The following is a 17,645-nucleotide window of genomic DNA, read 5'->3' as shown; positions in this document are numbered from 1 at the left end:
TAACATATTTGCCTAAATAATGAAAAGACAGAAATCCTCCTAATGGCCCCTGCAGCAATGCTTAAGAAACCGGACCCTGATACACTACCTTTGCCACTGAGGGCGCCCCAATATCAGTCTTGCAATCCGTGAAGTCACTGGGAGTATACTTGGATGCTTGGATGCCACACTCTCCCTTACCGCGCCATGTGAACTCCATCGCCTCCACTGCAGCACACACGAATAAGCTTATTAATGCAGCTAGCCCTTCCTGTCCTCCGAAAACTGCCTCACAATCACCCGATCCACCACAGGCTCAAGACTAGACTGCTGCAATGCGCTTTTTGCAGGCACCTCCAAGTACAACATTAAGAATAACCAGGTCATCCAGAACAATGCCCTCAGAGCAGCTCTGAGCATACCCAAACTGGACCATATCACGGCTGCAAGAAGAAAAGCCGATGGGCTCCCTATTCGCGAGAGGATTCAGTTTAAGACCCAATCAATCACCCACAGATGTTTATCCCAGGAAGCCCCACTTTACCGCTCTCAGAAATTCACTAGAGCTACCTCATTCGAGACCCACAACTCGGCCTATGCTCAACGCCTAATTCAGCCAAACCTCAAACGAACCAAAGCGGGAGGCTCCCGCTTCCCAACCATTGCAGCCTAACAGTGGAACCAACTCCCTCCTACCCTTCAAGCTGAATGATTCTACTGGACATTCCGGAAATCACTAAAAACTCTCCTATTGGTCTAAACCCCTGATCAAGATGCTAACTCGCCTGCATATTGTATTATTTTATCTCTGTACCATGTGCTACACCATCTATGTTTCTTGACTTAGTATGTAACTGCTCATGAAAAAAGCACCTTGATGCCTCAGGCTTTAGCATGCTATACAAATGTAAAAATAAATACATAAGTTCCATGTCTTTTCCTTGTGATACAAAGAGCCTTGAATATATTGTGGAAATGGATGGGCAGCCAGTTCAGATTAAGTAAACTCTGGAGCCATTGTCTTGTTTATCGTCAAGATCATACGTGTGGCCAGTGCTGCAGATAAGATTTTGAAGTGGGAGTATTTCACTTCATATTTTTGAAAGTTGGGGGTGAGATTATTATTATTTTTTTTTTTTTGGGGGGGGACCAAAAACACATGTCCCTTCCCAACGAGTAATAATATGTTCAACAGCAAAACAGAAATATTTGTGTGAGAAATACATATTTGCACCAGGTTGTTCATGCACATTAAAAGATACATTTGACCTCTTCCAAATTCTAGTCGTTTCCTCCAGTGGTACTACATGAACTACTAAATCAAACACATCCATGAATCTGTGTAAGTGAAAGGAGGGGCACAATCTCCGACGTGTCCATTTCCCATTTTTTATTGGGAGTTTTTTTACTCCCTATTTTAATTTTTGGCCAGTATTTGCCTATTGTTTGCGAGTACAAGATGGCGATTCACACCTTATCTGTAGGGCTGCGTGTGGCCTGGCTTGGGTTGGCGCAAAGTTCAATGAACCCTAGTGATCCAGTTTTAAGCAAGAAGGTCTTTTCATCAAAAGTTTGTTTCATGTCAAGAACTGCTGGAAAGTGCAGTTTTAAGTGGCAGTTAGTATAAAGTGCTGCTATTCGCAAATGAAGAAGAGCGTATGGTTTAAATGGATGCCAAGATTCCAGAGTTTTGCCACCCGATTTTCAAAGGGAACAACTAGTTGTTCTAAACATTTGAAATTTTACAAGAAAATCATTTGACAATAGTTATATAATAGCTGGGCTTAACAGTGTTTTAAAGCTAAGCATTCTATGAACAGTTATGAAGTAATACTACTTACCCAACAGTTATGAGGTCCAGTAACCAGTGAATTCTAACTTGTTTAATACCACTGTGAGGAACTGAGGAAACATATGCAAGGTTTATATGTTGATCATTGCTGAGATCATATTGATCTGCTTTATTGTGTGGTAATGGAGGGCTGAAAAAAGGAATAACATAGTATTTTAGCAATAAATTTTACACAATGCACAAAAATGTATGACTAAATCTACACAAAATCCTAAAGTTAACATTGGGATTAAAATAGTCATTTTAAATAGCCCCACAGTCCTTAACTTCTTAAAATAATATGAAGATGCATGTTTTAATGCATTTGTTATTGGAGTCTATACTTAATATATACATCTCAATAAGAGAGTAGCATCTCGATACATTTCAACAGAACCAGATTTTAATCATAATAAATCATTTCCATAACATACAACTCAATCCAAAATTATTTCAGTTATTTTTCAAACACAGATTTGTAGATGAGTATCTATAAATGAAGGGGATATTTTCCTCCCATGGGATACAAAGGGACAGAAACACTTGAATTGTCTATCAAGCCAATAAATACTTTTCTATGGACTACACATTAGTAGGCCGTAACCCTGCTACGCTGTTATGCTGTTTTTGCCCCTTGCATTACTTTCCATCAGCCCACGCCAGATGGCCAAAAACCCAGCAGCATTATTTAACACAATCTAACAGTTCCTGCTCAGTATACCCCTTATGGATGGTCAACTCTCATCAGACGAATTGCCACTAAGCACGCCTGAAAAGAACCCCAGCACTCCCAAACCATCACTTACTCCCTACACCCAGAGACAAGACCCCTCTGTCTCCCTCCTGAAGGACCCCTTCTCATACTCAAATCCACAGATCCTCAGCATCCTAGCTGAATATGCAAACGTTGCCTGGGGCAAAAAAAATGACAGCAGGTGCCAGACACAGTAAGATTGGAAACAACATGGATACTTCCTGCCCCATTTACTCTGTCACCCACTATGGGAACAACCAGGGAGATAACATGTCTCCCAGAAGGATAAAGGGATAGTAAGTTAGAAGGGAACATAGGCCGCCACAAATCTGTCCAATAGACCTCCCCAGAAAGATCCTGAAACAAAGTATTCTAGATGGCTGTATAGGTATTGCCAAATTGTGTGGTGAGATTAGAAGCGAGTAGCAACAATCAAGTCAACAAAACATGAGAACCCATGGCGTATTGCCATTACAGAAAAAATAGTAGGATAGTAACCTGAAATGCAAATGGACTACGTTTTAGTAAGCAATGCTTTTTATGGAGTCAACATCTGCCGTCGCTTACAGTGACTGGCGGTAATTGAAGCTTCCTTCAGTTAATCATTTTTAAAAGGTCTCTGGTGTAAGGACTAAACCTGGATTGCCATTCAGCACAGATACAAACAAGAGACTGACCGAATCACTGTATAGGACCCATTAAAAAGGAGAAGTGTATATCTTGTAAAACAGCGATTTTGTGTTTTAAAAAAATATAGCAAAATGTCCATTTTAAGTGTGCCACATTTCAGAAATGCTGCATAAATGACGCAAAGTATATTATTTCACCCATCTGCCACTTGTAGTGTGATCATCAAATACATGCCAGATTCTGATAACCAATGCCCACAATCCCAGTGCCTAAACCAACACATAACCCATATGTAGGAACTACCTCTGTGTGAAGTTGATTTGTCACAAAAAGAACATTGGAAATGGAATTCTGTAAATTTAGTAATTGCTTCTCAAAGCTAGGTCCGCGCTCAATAAATACAATAATAATGATAATTAAATACATTTTAACCTATAATTATTTTAATGAAGCATAACTGCTGTGAAACATTTACATTTGGGCCACAATATTTCCTTTTTCTTGCTGAAAAATGTGGAAATGAAGACCACTATACCCTGCGGTGTCTGCTTAAATTGTACATTACAGTAATGTCACGGAATGTGATCCTGGACTACCGCCCAAAATATTTAACTTTATTTTTGTTATAAGTCTAAGATTTCATTTAGAGAAAAGAGGAAAACGTTTCAATGATAGGTACTGTTGCAGTATTTTAAAGGCATAGGTTTTGAGAAAAATTGTAAAACGTTCTGAATCCATCCAAGTGGAATGTTAAAGAAAATCCAATACTTAGAATGTAGTCAGCATCTAAGGAAAGGAATAACCATAAATGGCATCCGACCAGTGGCATGTATCGTTTTGGGCTAGAGCCTCCATTTTATGTACTTTGTCCTGAGCAGTTCAAAACTGTCCAGATTCAACTTCTTCTCAAAGGAAATCTTCTCAAAGTTTGCTAACACACCTAGGCAGCCAAACCATGTTTTATCTGAGAGGTCGACAGGATCATTGCATGTCTATATATAAATTCTAACATTACAGCTATACCCGTACACCTGAATGCTGAAAGTCTTAAAAATAGCACGGGTCTTACCCAACAGAGAAACCCAAAACTACATTTCAATCCACACTCTGGCATCTCCCACCGGTTATAGGACACTACCGCTGTGGAAAGTGTTCAGTATGCCACCTGACACAGGATCAAAAAGAAGTATCCCTCAACGGCCCCATTTGGAAGTACAAAACATTCTCAAACTGCCTGACCAAATGGAGCATTTATATGATCAAATGCCGTGCAACCGATTATACATAGGGAAAAGCAAACGTGAAGTTAGGCAAAGGATTTGCGAGCACAGGTCTTGCCTCAAAAATGCAATAAGGGATAAACCAATGGTGGCGCACTTCATCCAAAAACAACACAAACACACAGAACTGAGATGGTGTGTTAGCCAAACCATTGAAGCGAAAGCCAGAGGGGGAGACAGATATTTAGAAATGAGAAAATTAGAGCAAAAATTGATTCACCGTTTAGACACAGTGAAGAACGGGTTAAATGTGTCCATTGAGTGGAATTTGTTTTTCTGAAAGTAGACACCTATGTGAGCAATCAAGAATGCCTTGTGTTTTGCCTCATTTCACCTGTCTTTCGATTGATTCACTTTGAAATTTTGATCATTCCCAAAGTGCAATATGCTGAAGATTTAACGAAATGTAACAGAGAAATGCCCGTGATATAGCACGCAAAGAACACCAGAATGGCCAATGACATGTGTACAGCCAGTATTAGACTAACTACCAAAGGTTTAGTGTTTGGTGTCGTCCCATTTGTTCTTAAACTTGGTTCATTGAGTGATCATGCAAAATACACCTAATAGTGCTAAAGGTTGCACATATGTTATGGATTAATTAGAGATATTTTCCTGATTTACCACACAAATACCATAATGGTTAATGGGATGGACACCGCCAACTGTTTTTAACAATGGTAGCGATCATAAAACCGAATATCTTTTCCAGCTGCAGCTCCGCACACTATCGACATACAGGGGCCCTACATAACACTCCATTCAGTGACGAGTCACCGCACAGCGATACATTAAGCAGGCGCAGGTCACAGCACCTCTTTAGACAACAACACCAATACTGCACGCATGTGCTCCAGATCGCTGGGCGCGCAGACACAACCAGCGCGTCCACTTATCGACAATACGCATGCGGGTACCCACAGCTACCGCCAGAGACACACTAGGCAGAAGCTACGAGCGAACGCAGGTAAGCCAATAACGCTGTTTAAGAGCGGTCTTCAGCCGACATGGTAGAAACGCGATATCGGCACAAGGGAGCACTCTGCATCCTCTCACTGAATACCTTGACACAGTGCTCAGCCTCACAAACCTTTTTTTCACATAGCCATTGAGCACGTACAAAGTTCATTCTTGATTAGAGGCATAGATCACTATCACAGCCGGCACGGCACTCGATGTAAACTTGCAGTTCTATCCCAGTCACACACATTGCGGGCACGAGTAGAATATCACCATCACTGCCAAAAATGGCCCCTCATCCACAGAATAAGTGAAGTGCATAGAAGAAAGAGACTACACCACCTGATATTTATTATCCTTTTCTACAGCTACCCATCTGAAATTCAGATCCTACCCATACAGGATCCATTAAACCCAGGCGCACAGAAGGCGCCTCCAACGAAGAACTCAACATTCCTTCGACACACCTGTGACACTGGAAAGCAATGGCTCAGGTAGGATCATATACAGCATACTTCTCAGGCCCACAGTCCCTGTAGAGACACACCCACGTTTTAATTTTAACCTGCTTACCTTTAGATGTTCCAAGCTTGAGGGACATCAGTGACAACACTCAGCCCACTTCAACAGTCCTGAAGACATCACTAGTACACCAGCAACCCACTATGTGCCAGAAACACCATTTAGTGTCGACTAGATAGATGTGAGGTCATGACGACCACATTCTAAGTCACTTTTTTGTGTACTAACCCACACTGAGCAAAAAACTAAATGCAAAGAGTCAATGTATGAGGTTTTTCTTAAAGATGCCTTAAAAACTGTACATCCTCGGAAACTACTGGCAGGAAAAAGGTTATCTTGATAGCCCTGTGAAGCTATTTTTAAACCATATACCACGACAGAGCAATGAACAACACAATCCTCGCTAAGTGGAAAAGCAATCTGGATCAATTCATGCAAACAGAAGAAATCACACATGAAATGCTTACGATGCGACCTCAACACGCAAAAATAAAAATAATGGAAAACGACTGGATAAAGATCCTTGAGGAAAAAACAAAATACTCCCTCAACCTACAATGTGACACAAACATTCGATCCATTAACAAATTACCAGCCTACCTGACCATCTTTCCTAATGCCAAGATCCGTGCAATATATCTGAAAGTCCGAACGAACACCATACCAACACGCTTCTATCTAGCCAAAACCAGACAAATCGCTCCAGCAGAACATTTTTGCCGCTTCTGTTCAGACACTCAAAAATCTGAAACACTGTTCCACCTACTAATGGAATGCAACGATCTCGCAGAACAAAGATCTAGATTCGGCAGCTACTATTAGATCAGAGAGCAATCAATGGAGACAGAAGAAAGATGGATGGAGATGCTCAACGGCAAATCGCAAAAACTGATCTTGACAATATGCCCATTTTTAAAAGAAATTCTAAGTCTTGGCAGACCTGTAATAAGTTAAAAACAAACATTGGAAACCTGGAAACAAATGAAGTAAATTAAAAATTTTTAAAAAAAACATGAAAATAAAAAATGTGTTAATGTGTCACATGCAAATTGGGTGATCTCTTATGTACAGACCACATGTTGTGATTTGCTCAAACGTATGCTGGATCCACACCCGGTAAGTGTCAGACAAGGTGGGGTAGCATATGTCCCCGCATTTCTAAAATAGTAACAAAAGAGGACATGTAGTCGTGCTTCAAAGAACTCCAGGAACAATTTGTGACCACCCTTCACAGCTAATTTGAAACACTAAAAGATGAGATGAAACAGGCAGTACAAGAACTAAGGGTCGACGTGGCTAAACTAGAGAACGAACAGATACGCTGGAGAGAATAGTGCCGAATGTGGAGGAAGAAGCACAGCAAACAAGAGAAACACAAGAGCATCTGATCCACCTCATGCATAACTTGGAACTACAGTGTGAGAACCTAGAAAACGGGTTCCACAGATCTAACATCCGATCAAGAATATGGTGGAAACTGTAGAAGAAAAAGATCTCAAAGTGGTGGTACAGTAAGTCTTCAAGGACATACTATCCAGCAGCGAAGAAGAGGTCCGGATCGATCGAATCCAACATGTAGGCCCATGAAGTATGGGGGAACCAGGCGCACACCCCAGAGATGTCCTGGTGGCGCTCACTTCATATCCCCAAAAGGAACAAATCTTACGTAAAGCAAGAACGACAGGGCAAATCCGAATGAACAGGGTGGAAATACAGCTATACCAACACTACAAAAACGGCGTGAGATGGGCCTTGTGGTGAAAGAACTGGCGGCAAAACAAATCTGATATAAATGGACCTTCACATTCGGTCTGCTGTTCGCATGGGATGGCAGACCACACAGAGTGACCACCTGTGACGAAGGCCTACATATTCTGGACCTGCGAAAAGAGGAAAGGGACATGGGAAAGCAAACAAGCAGCGACAGAACATGAAGGTGACCATGGGAGTGGAAAACAATTCAGCACAGGAAGAAATACAACAGCAACACAAAATGATGATCGCAGAAAGTCTGGCGGCACCACCATCTACCATGGAAGTAGATTTCCAGAAGGGACTAGTCACAGCATATAACCCCGAAGGGGCAACAGGTAACGCTATCTAACGGACAGGTTGAGGCCCAGGAAGGGACCAATCCCGAGTCAACCACTTGGAGCCCAAGTGGGGTTTAAGATCCCCCACAAAGTTTTCACTAAGTTCTTTGAGGGTCGGGTGTGACAGGCAACATAATCGAGCAGCCATAGAAACCCAGACCCTCCGCTGGTCTGTTACGGGCTAGGAGACGGTTCAGAGTTGGGGCTGGTGGGGGGGGGGGGGAACGAAGGAAGGAAGGGGATAGCCAGGGTTGGGGGGAACAAATATGCAATCAGGGAGAGGACACCCTGGTAAAAAGGGAAAAAATAGAAAATTGGAACTTCGATATCCTAATGTTACAAGAGATGCATGTTAGGTCTAAGGACGAAGGAAAAATTAATCTGAGAGGGTCCAACCACATACTCCAAGCTAATGCAGAAGAGAAGAGAGCAGGGTTGATCCCAGCATTCCATAAAAACCTGAGAATACACGTAAACGACACTCTAGTGGATAATGCAGGGAGATGCATATTTGCAAATGTGTTCCTGGAAGACCACCCAATAACACTGGCATCAACATATGCCCCTAATACGGGCCAAGAAGGATTCCTGACGGATACTAGAAAAATTGGAAAGGTTTGCAACGGGGGAAATGGTACTGGGAGGTGATTTAAACCTAGCCTGGAACCCCAATTAGACAGAAGTGGGAACAGAACTCAGGGACAAGGGGCACCATCAAAGAACCTGCGCCGTAAAATGGAAACACTGGCATTATGCAATGTTTGGCGGGAGAGAATGGGCCAACAAAATAGGTTTACACACTTCTCACATGTACACTAGAGGATGTCCAGGATAGACTACATCTTGGTATCCACCGGGCTCATGGGGAAAATTCAAGGGATAAAACTGGGCTCCATATCGATTTCGGATTTTTCCCCACTCTGGGTGGAAGTCTCCCTGGCGGGTAAGAGAGCGGGGCTGTGGCGGTGGAAACTCCCAGCAGATATATTACATGACCCCGTACTGGAGAATACGGTCAAAAAGAGAAAATATTAGAATACTTTATCCTCAATGACTCTGCAGATACATTGCAGGAAACAATATGGGAAACATTTAAGGCGGTCATGAGGGGCCAGCTGATCGCCCTCAAAGCGACTGGAAAAGAACAGAGGTATCAATGGGAAAAAGAGTTAGAGGGGAAACTTCAAGGCATTCAGGCAGAGGTCATATGGAACCCCACAAATTACTTGAAAAAGGCACAGACACATGTCCAGGGCCAACTGGAAACATTTTGCATGAAACGGGCAGGGAAGAACCTCTTATACCTTAAACATCGGCACTATACAAAGGCAAAGAAAGCCAATAAATACTCAGCCAGACAACTGAGAGCCAAACAACACACCCAAAGGTCAAAAGAATCAAAAACAAACAGGGGATAGTACAGACCCGAACTGAAGATACAGGGGAAATCTTCCAAGAATTCTACCAGACACTTTATACATTGGACAACTCCTCAGGGCAAGATCAGGAAACCTATCTGAACAATTTCAATCCTGCAGATCACAGAACTCGAAAGACAACAGCTAGATAAAGATATAAAAATAGAGGAGGTGAAGAAAGCCATCTTAGAACTGCCCCTGAATAAAGCCCCGGGCCCGGATGGCTTCATGACAATCTTTTACAGGAAGAATATAGGTTTACTATGATTCTAACTGACCTATATAACTCATTCAGACAAACAGGGAACATCACACCGTCAATGAATGAGGCCAAGGTACTGGTGTTTCATAAGCCAGGAAAAGATCTGACCCTACCGGGGTCGTATCGGCCGATATCACTAATCAATGTAGATGCTAAATTGTATACAAAAGTCCTGGCAAACAGGCAAACACTCCTGCTCCCCAAATGAATAGCTCAGGACCAATCAGGCTTTATCCCAGAAAGGCAGACACACAACAACACTAGAAGAATAATACACTTGATGGAAAAAATAGGGATAACCCAGACACAGGCCATACTGCTTTCACTAAACGCAGAAAAAGCGTTCAACCGGGTAGAGTGGTCGCTCCTATGACACATCCTGAAGCAAATTGGCTTTGGGGATCAATATATTAAAATGATACAAGCCAATTATAATACCCCCGGCATATAGGCATAAATGGAGAGGTAACCGACAAACTGAGGGTAACCAGAGGAACTAAACAAGGGTGCCCACTATCCCCGATCCTATATGCAATCTACTTGGAACCCCTCCCAATTAGAATATGGGACACAGAGACTATTAAAGGCATAGAAATGGCAGCCTATAAAGTAATGGCATACGCAGACAAAATGCTGTTGGCATTGTCAGACCCAGAACAGACACTGAAAGCGGTTATGCAGGAACTGTAAGAGTTTGGGACAATCTCAGGATTAAATAAAAACAGACAGAAATCTGAACTATTAATGCTAGCTGGGGATTGTGATGCCATAAAAAGAAAGTCAACCTCCTTCAACCTAAAGATAGCAGACAGCGGGATTAAATACCTAGGAATCACCCTAAGAGCACATGTGCGACAGCTATTTGGAGAGAACTTTCCGAAACTATTGGGGAGAATAAAACAGGATATAGAGATGGAACCCACTGACGATCTCATGGTGGGGTCGGATGACCTCAATAAAAAGGAAAACACTTCCCAAATTAGTGTATTACTTTCAGGCGCTACCAATCAAAATCCCCAAGACATTCTTTAAAACCCTGACCAGAACAATTATGGCATATATTTGGAAACAAAGACCCCCCAGAGTGGCAAGAACAGTGCTGACGGCACCAATTCACACAGGGGGGCTATCCTTACAGCACTTCCGCAAATACTATGAGGCAGCGCAGCTGTGGGAACTAAAGGAATGGGTCTGGACAAACACACACAAGATCTGGGCCATCCCGGACAGGGCGGTGGTGGGGACACCACTGTCGGACCTGCTAGGGAGAGAGAAAAAATATAGACACCCAAACCTTCAAATTAGCGAGGTGATGAGGGTGGCTCTAGACACATGGCATGAAACAACAAAAAGAGGTGAGGTAACGGAAGCACCAGCACTCTTTAAATCCATGTTCAGAAACCCAGATTTCCCACTGGGCATAGAGAAGGGGGCATACAAAAAGTGGGAGACGGCAGGGTATATAAAAATTGGGGACATGTACCAGGACAAGGAGATTAGATCATTCGAGGATTGCAAATCATTGATGGGCCTGGCGGCAAAAGACAGATATAAATATGAACAACTGAGACACTGGCTGTCGACCCCACCCATAAGGCAGGTAGCGACCAGAGAACTAACCCCCTTTAAGCTTTACTTAACGACCCATAGAGGCAAAAATAAACTCATCTCGCCCTGTATACATTTTTAAACACACAAAAGGAGAAGATCCAATGGAATTATATGAAGAAATGGGAAAGGTCGATGGGGGAAACAATATCTAGAACACAATGGGCGCGCTCATGGAGGGCCATACCAAAACTAACACGGGCAATACAGATGAGAAATGTGGGTACAAATGATGGTCCAATGGCACCACACCCCAGAGAGGCTAAATGCTATGTATCTGCAAACATCAAACCTGTGTTGGAGAGGCTGTAAGAGGGTGGGTAACTGGAAACACATCTGGTGGGACTGCCTGGGTATCCAAGGTTTGTGGTCCGAGGTAAAATCTCAGATAGAGGCAATGTCTAAAGACATGGGCCAGGTGGGAGAAAAAGTATGGCTTTGCAGAATGAGGGATCCACGGTCTAGGGACATGACGAAAGCCTAAAAATGAAACTTCCTGGGCTTTCTGATTGCAGCCTGGCTTGCAATTGTGCAAAAATGGGAACAACAATCCCCACCGTCAATTTATGACTGGCTGCAGAAGGTCCTTCCTACAAAGTGACTATATGGTAAAATGGTGCCCACACAACATCCACATTTTTGACTTTCAGTTCCTTAGTCACAAACTTTCTCTGAAATGAAAAGAACTCTCGTCCGGCTAGGAGGGGCAGTGGGAGACAGAGTAGGAAGGGGGGGAGATGGGGTGGGAGGCAGTGTTTGGGGAAATGTTGGCTATGTTATTCTGAAAACCAATAAAAATACATTTAATAAAAAAAATCTAGGTGGCCGATAAGGAGAAAGATGATTTGGGCAATTAGTTTGGATAGGAAGGGGAGGGGATTAAGAAGGATCCTTCCATCATTACCAGATGGAGTTTAAGACTAGTTTAAAAGAATTATACTGAGTAAATCACTGACGGATCTTGTGTAGTTCTGTTTTTCTGCCCACAATTAAGAATACTTCTTTACATATGGTGTGAGACCGTGCTGCAAATCTACCTCTTAGACAAACTCCTAGGAGGGTATGGGTCACTATGCTCCCTCCCCCTTGTTCTTATATCTCAGGGCCTTTGTGCACTGTGTTACTCCTAAGTTACTATGTTATGGACACACAAACATAAGTTATTACCATAACCATAAGAATAGACACAAAACGAAATAAAATGCACAATGGACACAAAATGAAAACACACAAGTCAGTTTCAATTATAACAATAGAATACATTATTCATGCACAGCAAGGCATGGTGCAAACAATGCTATAATGCAAATCTCGAATTTGAACCTTTTATGCTTTTGGTGCAAATCTACCATGCAGTGTAATGACTGTTAGCCTTACAGGCTTCTAATGCAAGCCTGTGATTAGCCTGTGATCTATCATGTCTAATGCAATATCCATATGGCAAGTGCCAGCATTCAGCATTCCTCTATAATCCACACCATACTTCACACTCCCTCTCTAAAACAAAAACCCTGTCTGATTACCCCATCTATCATGTCAGCCAAAGCTCTATGTGAGTCTGTTCTAATCAATCAGTTTAGGCCATAAACCATACTTCCCATTTGCATGTGCAAACTTCCCTTGGTCTCATCTCAAATGTACCCCATCTCTCCCCCCTCCAGCTCCCTTTGCCAAGTCTGGTCACCCGAACTGCCTCAATCCTCTTTCAAACTCATCGATCACTCCCAAGCTGGTCTGCCAAGGTGGCATCAATCCCACACCAAACGCCTCTCTCTCAATGGTACCTTCCTTCATTCGCCTCTTGATCTCATGCCAACCAGACGTCTCATTTCTACTTCAATTTCAGGCTTCCAGTTATAGTGTCAATTCAAATCACACTTGCACCATAGTTATATTAAGCATTCCCTCGTTTCTCTGTGTGTCAGCATTTCTAAATCCGAGGTGTCCCTAAATGTCTGTGTTGCATGTACTTTACTTTGCAATCACTGCGTGTTCTGTCATCGTGACATTTGCCATCATATCTATACCATATCTATCTTCTGTCTGCGGTACCATCCTACCATCTATTCATATTTCTCCATTCACTCCCTTGAAATCCCTCTCACCTCAGAGAACAGACCATCTCTCCTCTCCATGCAAAAGCACTCCCTGCTGCCTGGCCCCCACCTTCTCTGTCTCTGCTGTCTGCGACAACAAGGCCTCCAAGATGCTGATAAGCCAGGCCGTCTCATTCATTTCTCAGGCAAAGTTACAACCTTCCTGCCAAGAAACTGTTTACATTCCTTTCTTCACACTAGCTCATAACTTCCCGCACTCAGCTGCGCTTCTCTGTGTCTCCATTCAGAATGGCTTAATAATGCCATAGACCTCATTCTTTCTATTCTCGAATGTAGGGCCTAACACAGTCATTCATACCAAGCACTATACTTAAAGCTCAATGCATATTCTAAGTGCACACTCAATGCATGTCTCTCTACATGCATACATAATACATAACAAAATATCTACATGGCACTTCAAATATAACAGGCCTCACTCTACAAGCAGATACACATGGCTACATATATGTGGCAGAATAATGTGGATAGTCTAATGTTATTACTTCATGTACTAATAGGAATGTATGATGGATAACTGGATCCCTAAATGGGTAATAATGGGTAATGAACAATGAGTAATGATTCCATAATGATGATAAACTAGGCCTCTCCATACTATCAGGTTCTACAATGGCCCCACTCATTTTTATTGAAAAGTTAGAACCAAGGAAGAGATTCAGAGCACTACTAGAACTGCTGGTTAAAGTCTGAACAAATAATGGGTTGTACAAGACGGTGTCCCTACCTCCTAGTATGAGAACTAGGATTACGTATACAGACTCAACTATCCACTGTGAAAAACGTTATCTAGCCGAGGGCAGCCACAAATAACTTGGGGGGGGGAGCCCATTTGTTGTACAAAAGGTAACCAAACTGAGGAAACTATGAAGCCCTTTCACAATATGTAGGGAACTGAACTATGGAAGTAGTTGAGTGCTAACTAATGTCGCATGTTCGGGTCTCAAACGGCTCCTCACAGACACTAAAGACTAATTTGGTAGCGGGGCAGAAGTGGTGTGTGAACAGTTTGAGTTATTCAACTACTGAAGGTGGAGATTCTGAAGTGGAGCACCTGACAATGATCCTGCACCTAAGTGTCTTCCTAGCATGTGAGCATGCTCGGCAGAGCAGCAGCTTGATGTTTTGGCTGCCTTAGTGCAAAGCAGCTCATTTCCCTGCTTGCTTGTTACAAAGGATTGGAATCAGTGGAGCAGTTGTTACTACAACGTAGCTGAAAAGGAGCACCTGGTGTTTTTAGGGTTTCTAAGAGTCCTCTAGTTCCCAGATAACATTGGTGCTGGGAGGAGCTTACTGGAGCTATTGGAACTATGGCTCAATCATGTTATGTCATTATGATTCAAACCATGCAACGTTGCCATTTCCATGGTCTCCGGGCACTCTGGCAGATATGGAAGTGTCGGTGAGTTTTGTTAGTTAAGAGTAGAGGGAACAAAGCAAGATTACAGTGCTTTGGGTTGATGGTGCAGATCAGAAGTACCCAAAGTACTGCGTGTGAAACAGCTTTCTAGATGGATGTGTTAGGACTATCGAAGACTTAGAGGAAACATTGTGCTTGAAGGGTGCACATGCTTTGGCAAGATGGGCAGTTGTGTCAGTGGGATTTAGAGGTGTAGGGTTGTGTTGTTTGGAGTCTGTGGAGAGGGTTTTTAAATGTTTGCAGGTGGGTGGTTTGGGTTTGCATGCAGGAAGTTGAGAAATTGAGAGTTAGTCAATAGGGCACCTGATGGTCTATGTATTGGGTGCAAACTAGTGCCCCCACTATTGGCTACGTTGTGATGAAAGTATTGGACTTCTTTGTGGTTGTAGTATGTTGAAGTCCTGTGTTGCGTTTTGGAGAATAAAGGTAAGGGGAAGGTTTCTCTTAAGGGTTTAGTGGTACCCAGAGGCGTTGTCATATTCTAATCATTGGCGCCGTTCTCCGAGTGCCATGGGTTTGCTTGGAAACAGATGGTGGGAAGCTAGCGTGGCACTCCCCTTACGCTTTGCCTCTGGGAGTTAGTTGATCGAAGGTGCTGTTTCAGCTATTTATTGGTACATGTCTGATTTCTGTTGATTGTGCATTGAAACGCTAGGTTTTAAGATTTCTCAAAATTTTAGGTGGTTGTAATGTGTGGGCTTCCCTTGGTAGCGCATTCCAAAGTTGGGCCACGATAGTGGAAATGGTACAGGATCCATATCCTTCTGTGAAGAATGTCCTAGTTTGTATTAACATGTAATTTCAGGATCTTAAATCCCTCGTCGGCTAGTGGTGTGAGATTTTGCTTAGGACAAATTCTGTTTCTTGGGCATGGATGGCTTGATAGGCAATGCAGAAGGCCACCAAGTGGATTATCTTAATCAGAGCAATATTCTATGAGCCAGTGTTATGAGTTTCAAAATGAGTCTGAGTAACAGTCTAGCCGCAGTAATTTACATCAGCTGTTTTATTTGTGAGTTAGCTACAACAGCCAACATTCTGTGTGAGAAAGCGGAGGTGGGCATAATTTGTCTGAGTGTAAATAGTAAAAGCAGTTTTCGACTAATGCCTTGACTTCCAGTTTAAATCTACGGTCTATTAGTCGTTAGATGTTTTAGGGAAGTTATACAGTTGTACACTTCCAGAGGCCAGGCAGCGAGGGGACAGTATCAGTATTTCGATTTTGCTTAGGTTGAGTTTTAGGTTGCTAGCCATCATCTTTTCGCTTGCCGTCTATTTTGTAAATTACTTGCATGCCATCCATATAGTTTCCCAGAGCAAAAAAGAACATTTAAGGCGAAATGTAACCTCATTGTTCTTGATAAGGAAGTTATTTGTAAGCCTTATTTTTCTTATAAACAGATGTGATGAGGGCGGTGTCGAAGATGTTCCTGAAGTTCACAAGGGAACATGCTGCAAAATGTTCCATTGCATCGCAATGTAATAAACTGTCTCTGTTACCTGACAATTTTTGAAAATACATTGTGTGGTTTATGCAGTGTAAGCAGGATGTGTGTCTCCCACTGGATCTCAGAAAGGCAAGCATTGTGATGCTCCCAAAACCTGGTAAGCCTCCTGAGTACTGTGCCTCTTATAGGGCGTTATGCCTGATCAACGAGAGGCTAAGATCCTTGCCCGGGTTCTGGCCAATAGCTTACTGTGGGTAATTGATTCCCTGATCCATCCGGACCAATCCAGGTTTTATGCCCTCTAGACCCACACGGATGAACCTGCATAGCACGCAACTCACCATAGGTTTGGCTGCTGAGATACCGTATTCGCTGGCTCTCCTCGAAATAGATTTTTAAAAGGCGCTCAACTCGGTGAACCGTATGGGGTTTGGGGAGAATTTCTTGTTCTGGGTCCGCTTGCTCTACACTTCTCCTGAAGCATCGATGTAGAGGTTTAAAAATAAACTGGCAACAATCTGTCCTTTTTCCATTGCATGGGGGCGAAGATGCGATCACATGGGATTGCCCATATTCGATTGCGACCTCAGTATTCAAATACTTGAGTATTAATTTGAGCCCGAGCCTATCAGATTTCTCCCGACTTAATCTCTCAGCCCGTGGTGGACAGGTTCGTACTAGACACAGGGCACTAGCAAACTCTCCCACTGACCCTATTGGTTAAGGCAGCTCTCTTTAAACCGCTGATGCTTCCCAGGTTCCTTTACGTTCTGCAGAATGCCCTGCTTCCAATTCCTAGACTAGTTTTCACAGATGTCGAGGGATCCCTACATGGGCTACTGTGGGGCAGGGGTGTTGCTAGGTCTGGAAAAGATCAGGGGCTAAGCTAATGTCGGGACTGGCGGGCCTCAGGGGTAGCTAGCATTTTGGTTGAGCTTCAATCCAGGGCTACAACCAAAAGACCTGGGGCTATAGACCCTCAGCCCCCCTATCATCGCCTTTGTTGTGGGGAGATAAACAGCCACGGGTTGCACTGAAGACATTGCAAAGGTCAGTATGGGAGGGGAGAATAGGCAGACCCAATCTCTAACGGTACTACTGGGCTGCTCAATTAGGGTCAGTAAATGACTGGCAGCATGGGGACCCGGCACTTCCTCACACTGGGATTGAGCAGGGTCAGATGAAGGATCTGGGTTGTTTGATCGTGACGAGATTGCCCACGACGGAAAGTACAGAAGATAAAATGGCCGAACTAACAACTTGATCATGCATGCTGCAAAACCTAATGTAATAGCATTTGCAGTATAAATATTATAATATAAT

General features: G+C 43.0%; 1 protein-coding gene across 1 annotated transcript in view; it reads right to left on the bottom strand.

Moving 5' to 3' along the window:
- IDUA (alpha-L-iduronidase) overlaps positions 1 to 17,645 on the bottom strand; it is a 616,851-nt gene that overhangs the window by 506,898 nt on the left and 92,308 nt on the right. The window contains exon 2 of the mRNA XM_069626380.1: positions 1,821 to 1,961. Coding sequence (XP_069482481.1) covers positions 1,821 to 1,961 — 141 coding nt within the window. The remainder of the gene's footprint in view (positions 1 to 1,820; positions 1,962 to 17,645) is intronic.

The sequence above is a fragment of the Ambystoma mexicanum genome, chromosome 6p, assembly GCF_040938575.1.
Source record: "Ambystoma mexicanum isolate Mex_15411 chromosome 6p, UKY_AmexF1_1, whole genome shotgun sequence".
In the NCBI taxonomy this organism is placed as follows: domain Eukaryota; kingdom Metazoa; phylum Chordata; class Amphibia; order Caudata; family Ambystomatidae; genus Ambystoma; species Ambystoma mexicanum.
This window is presented reverse-complemented; position numbering and strand designations above follow the sequence as displayed.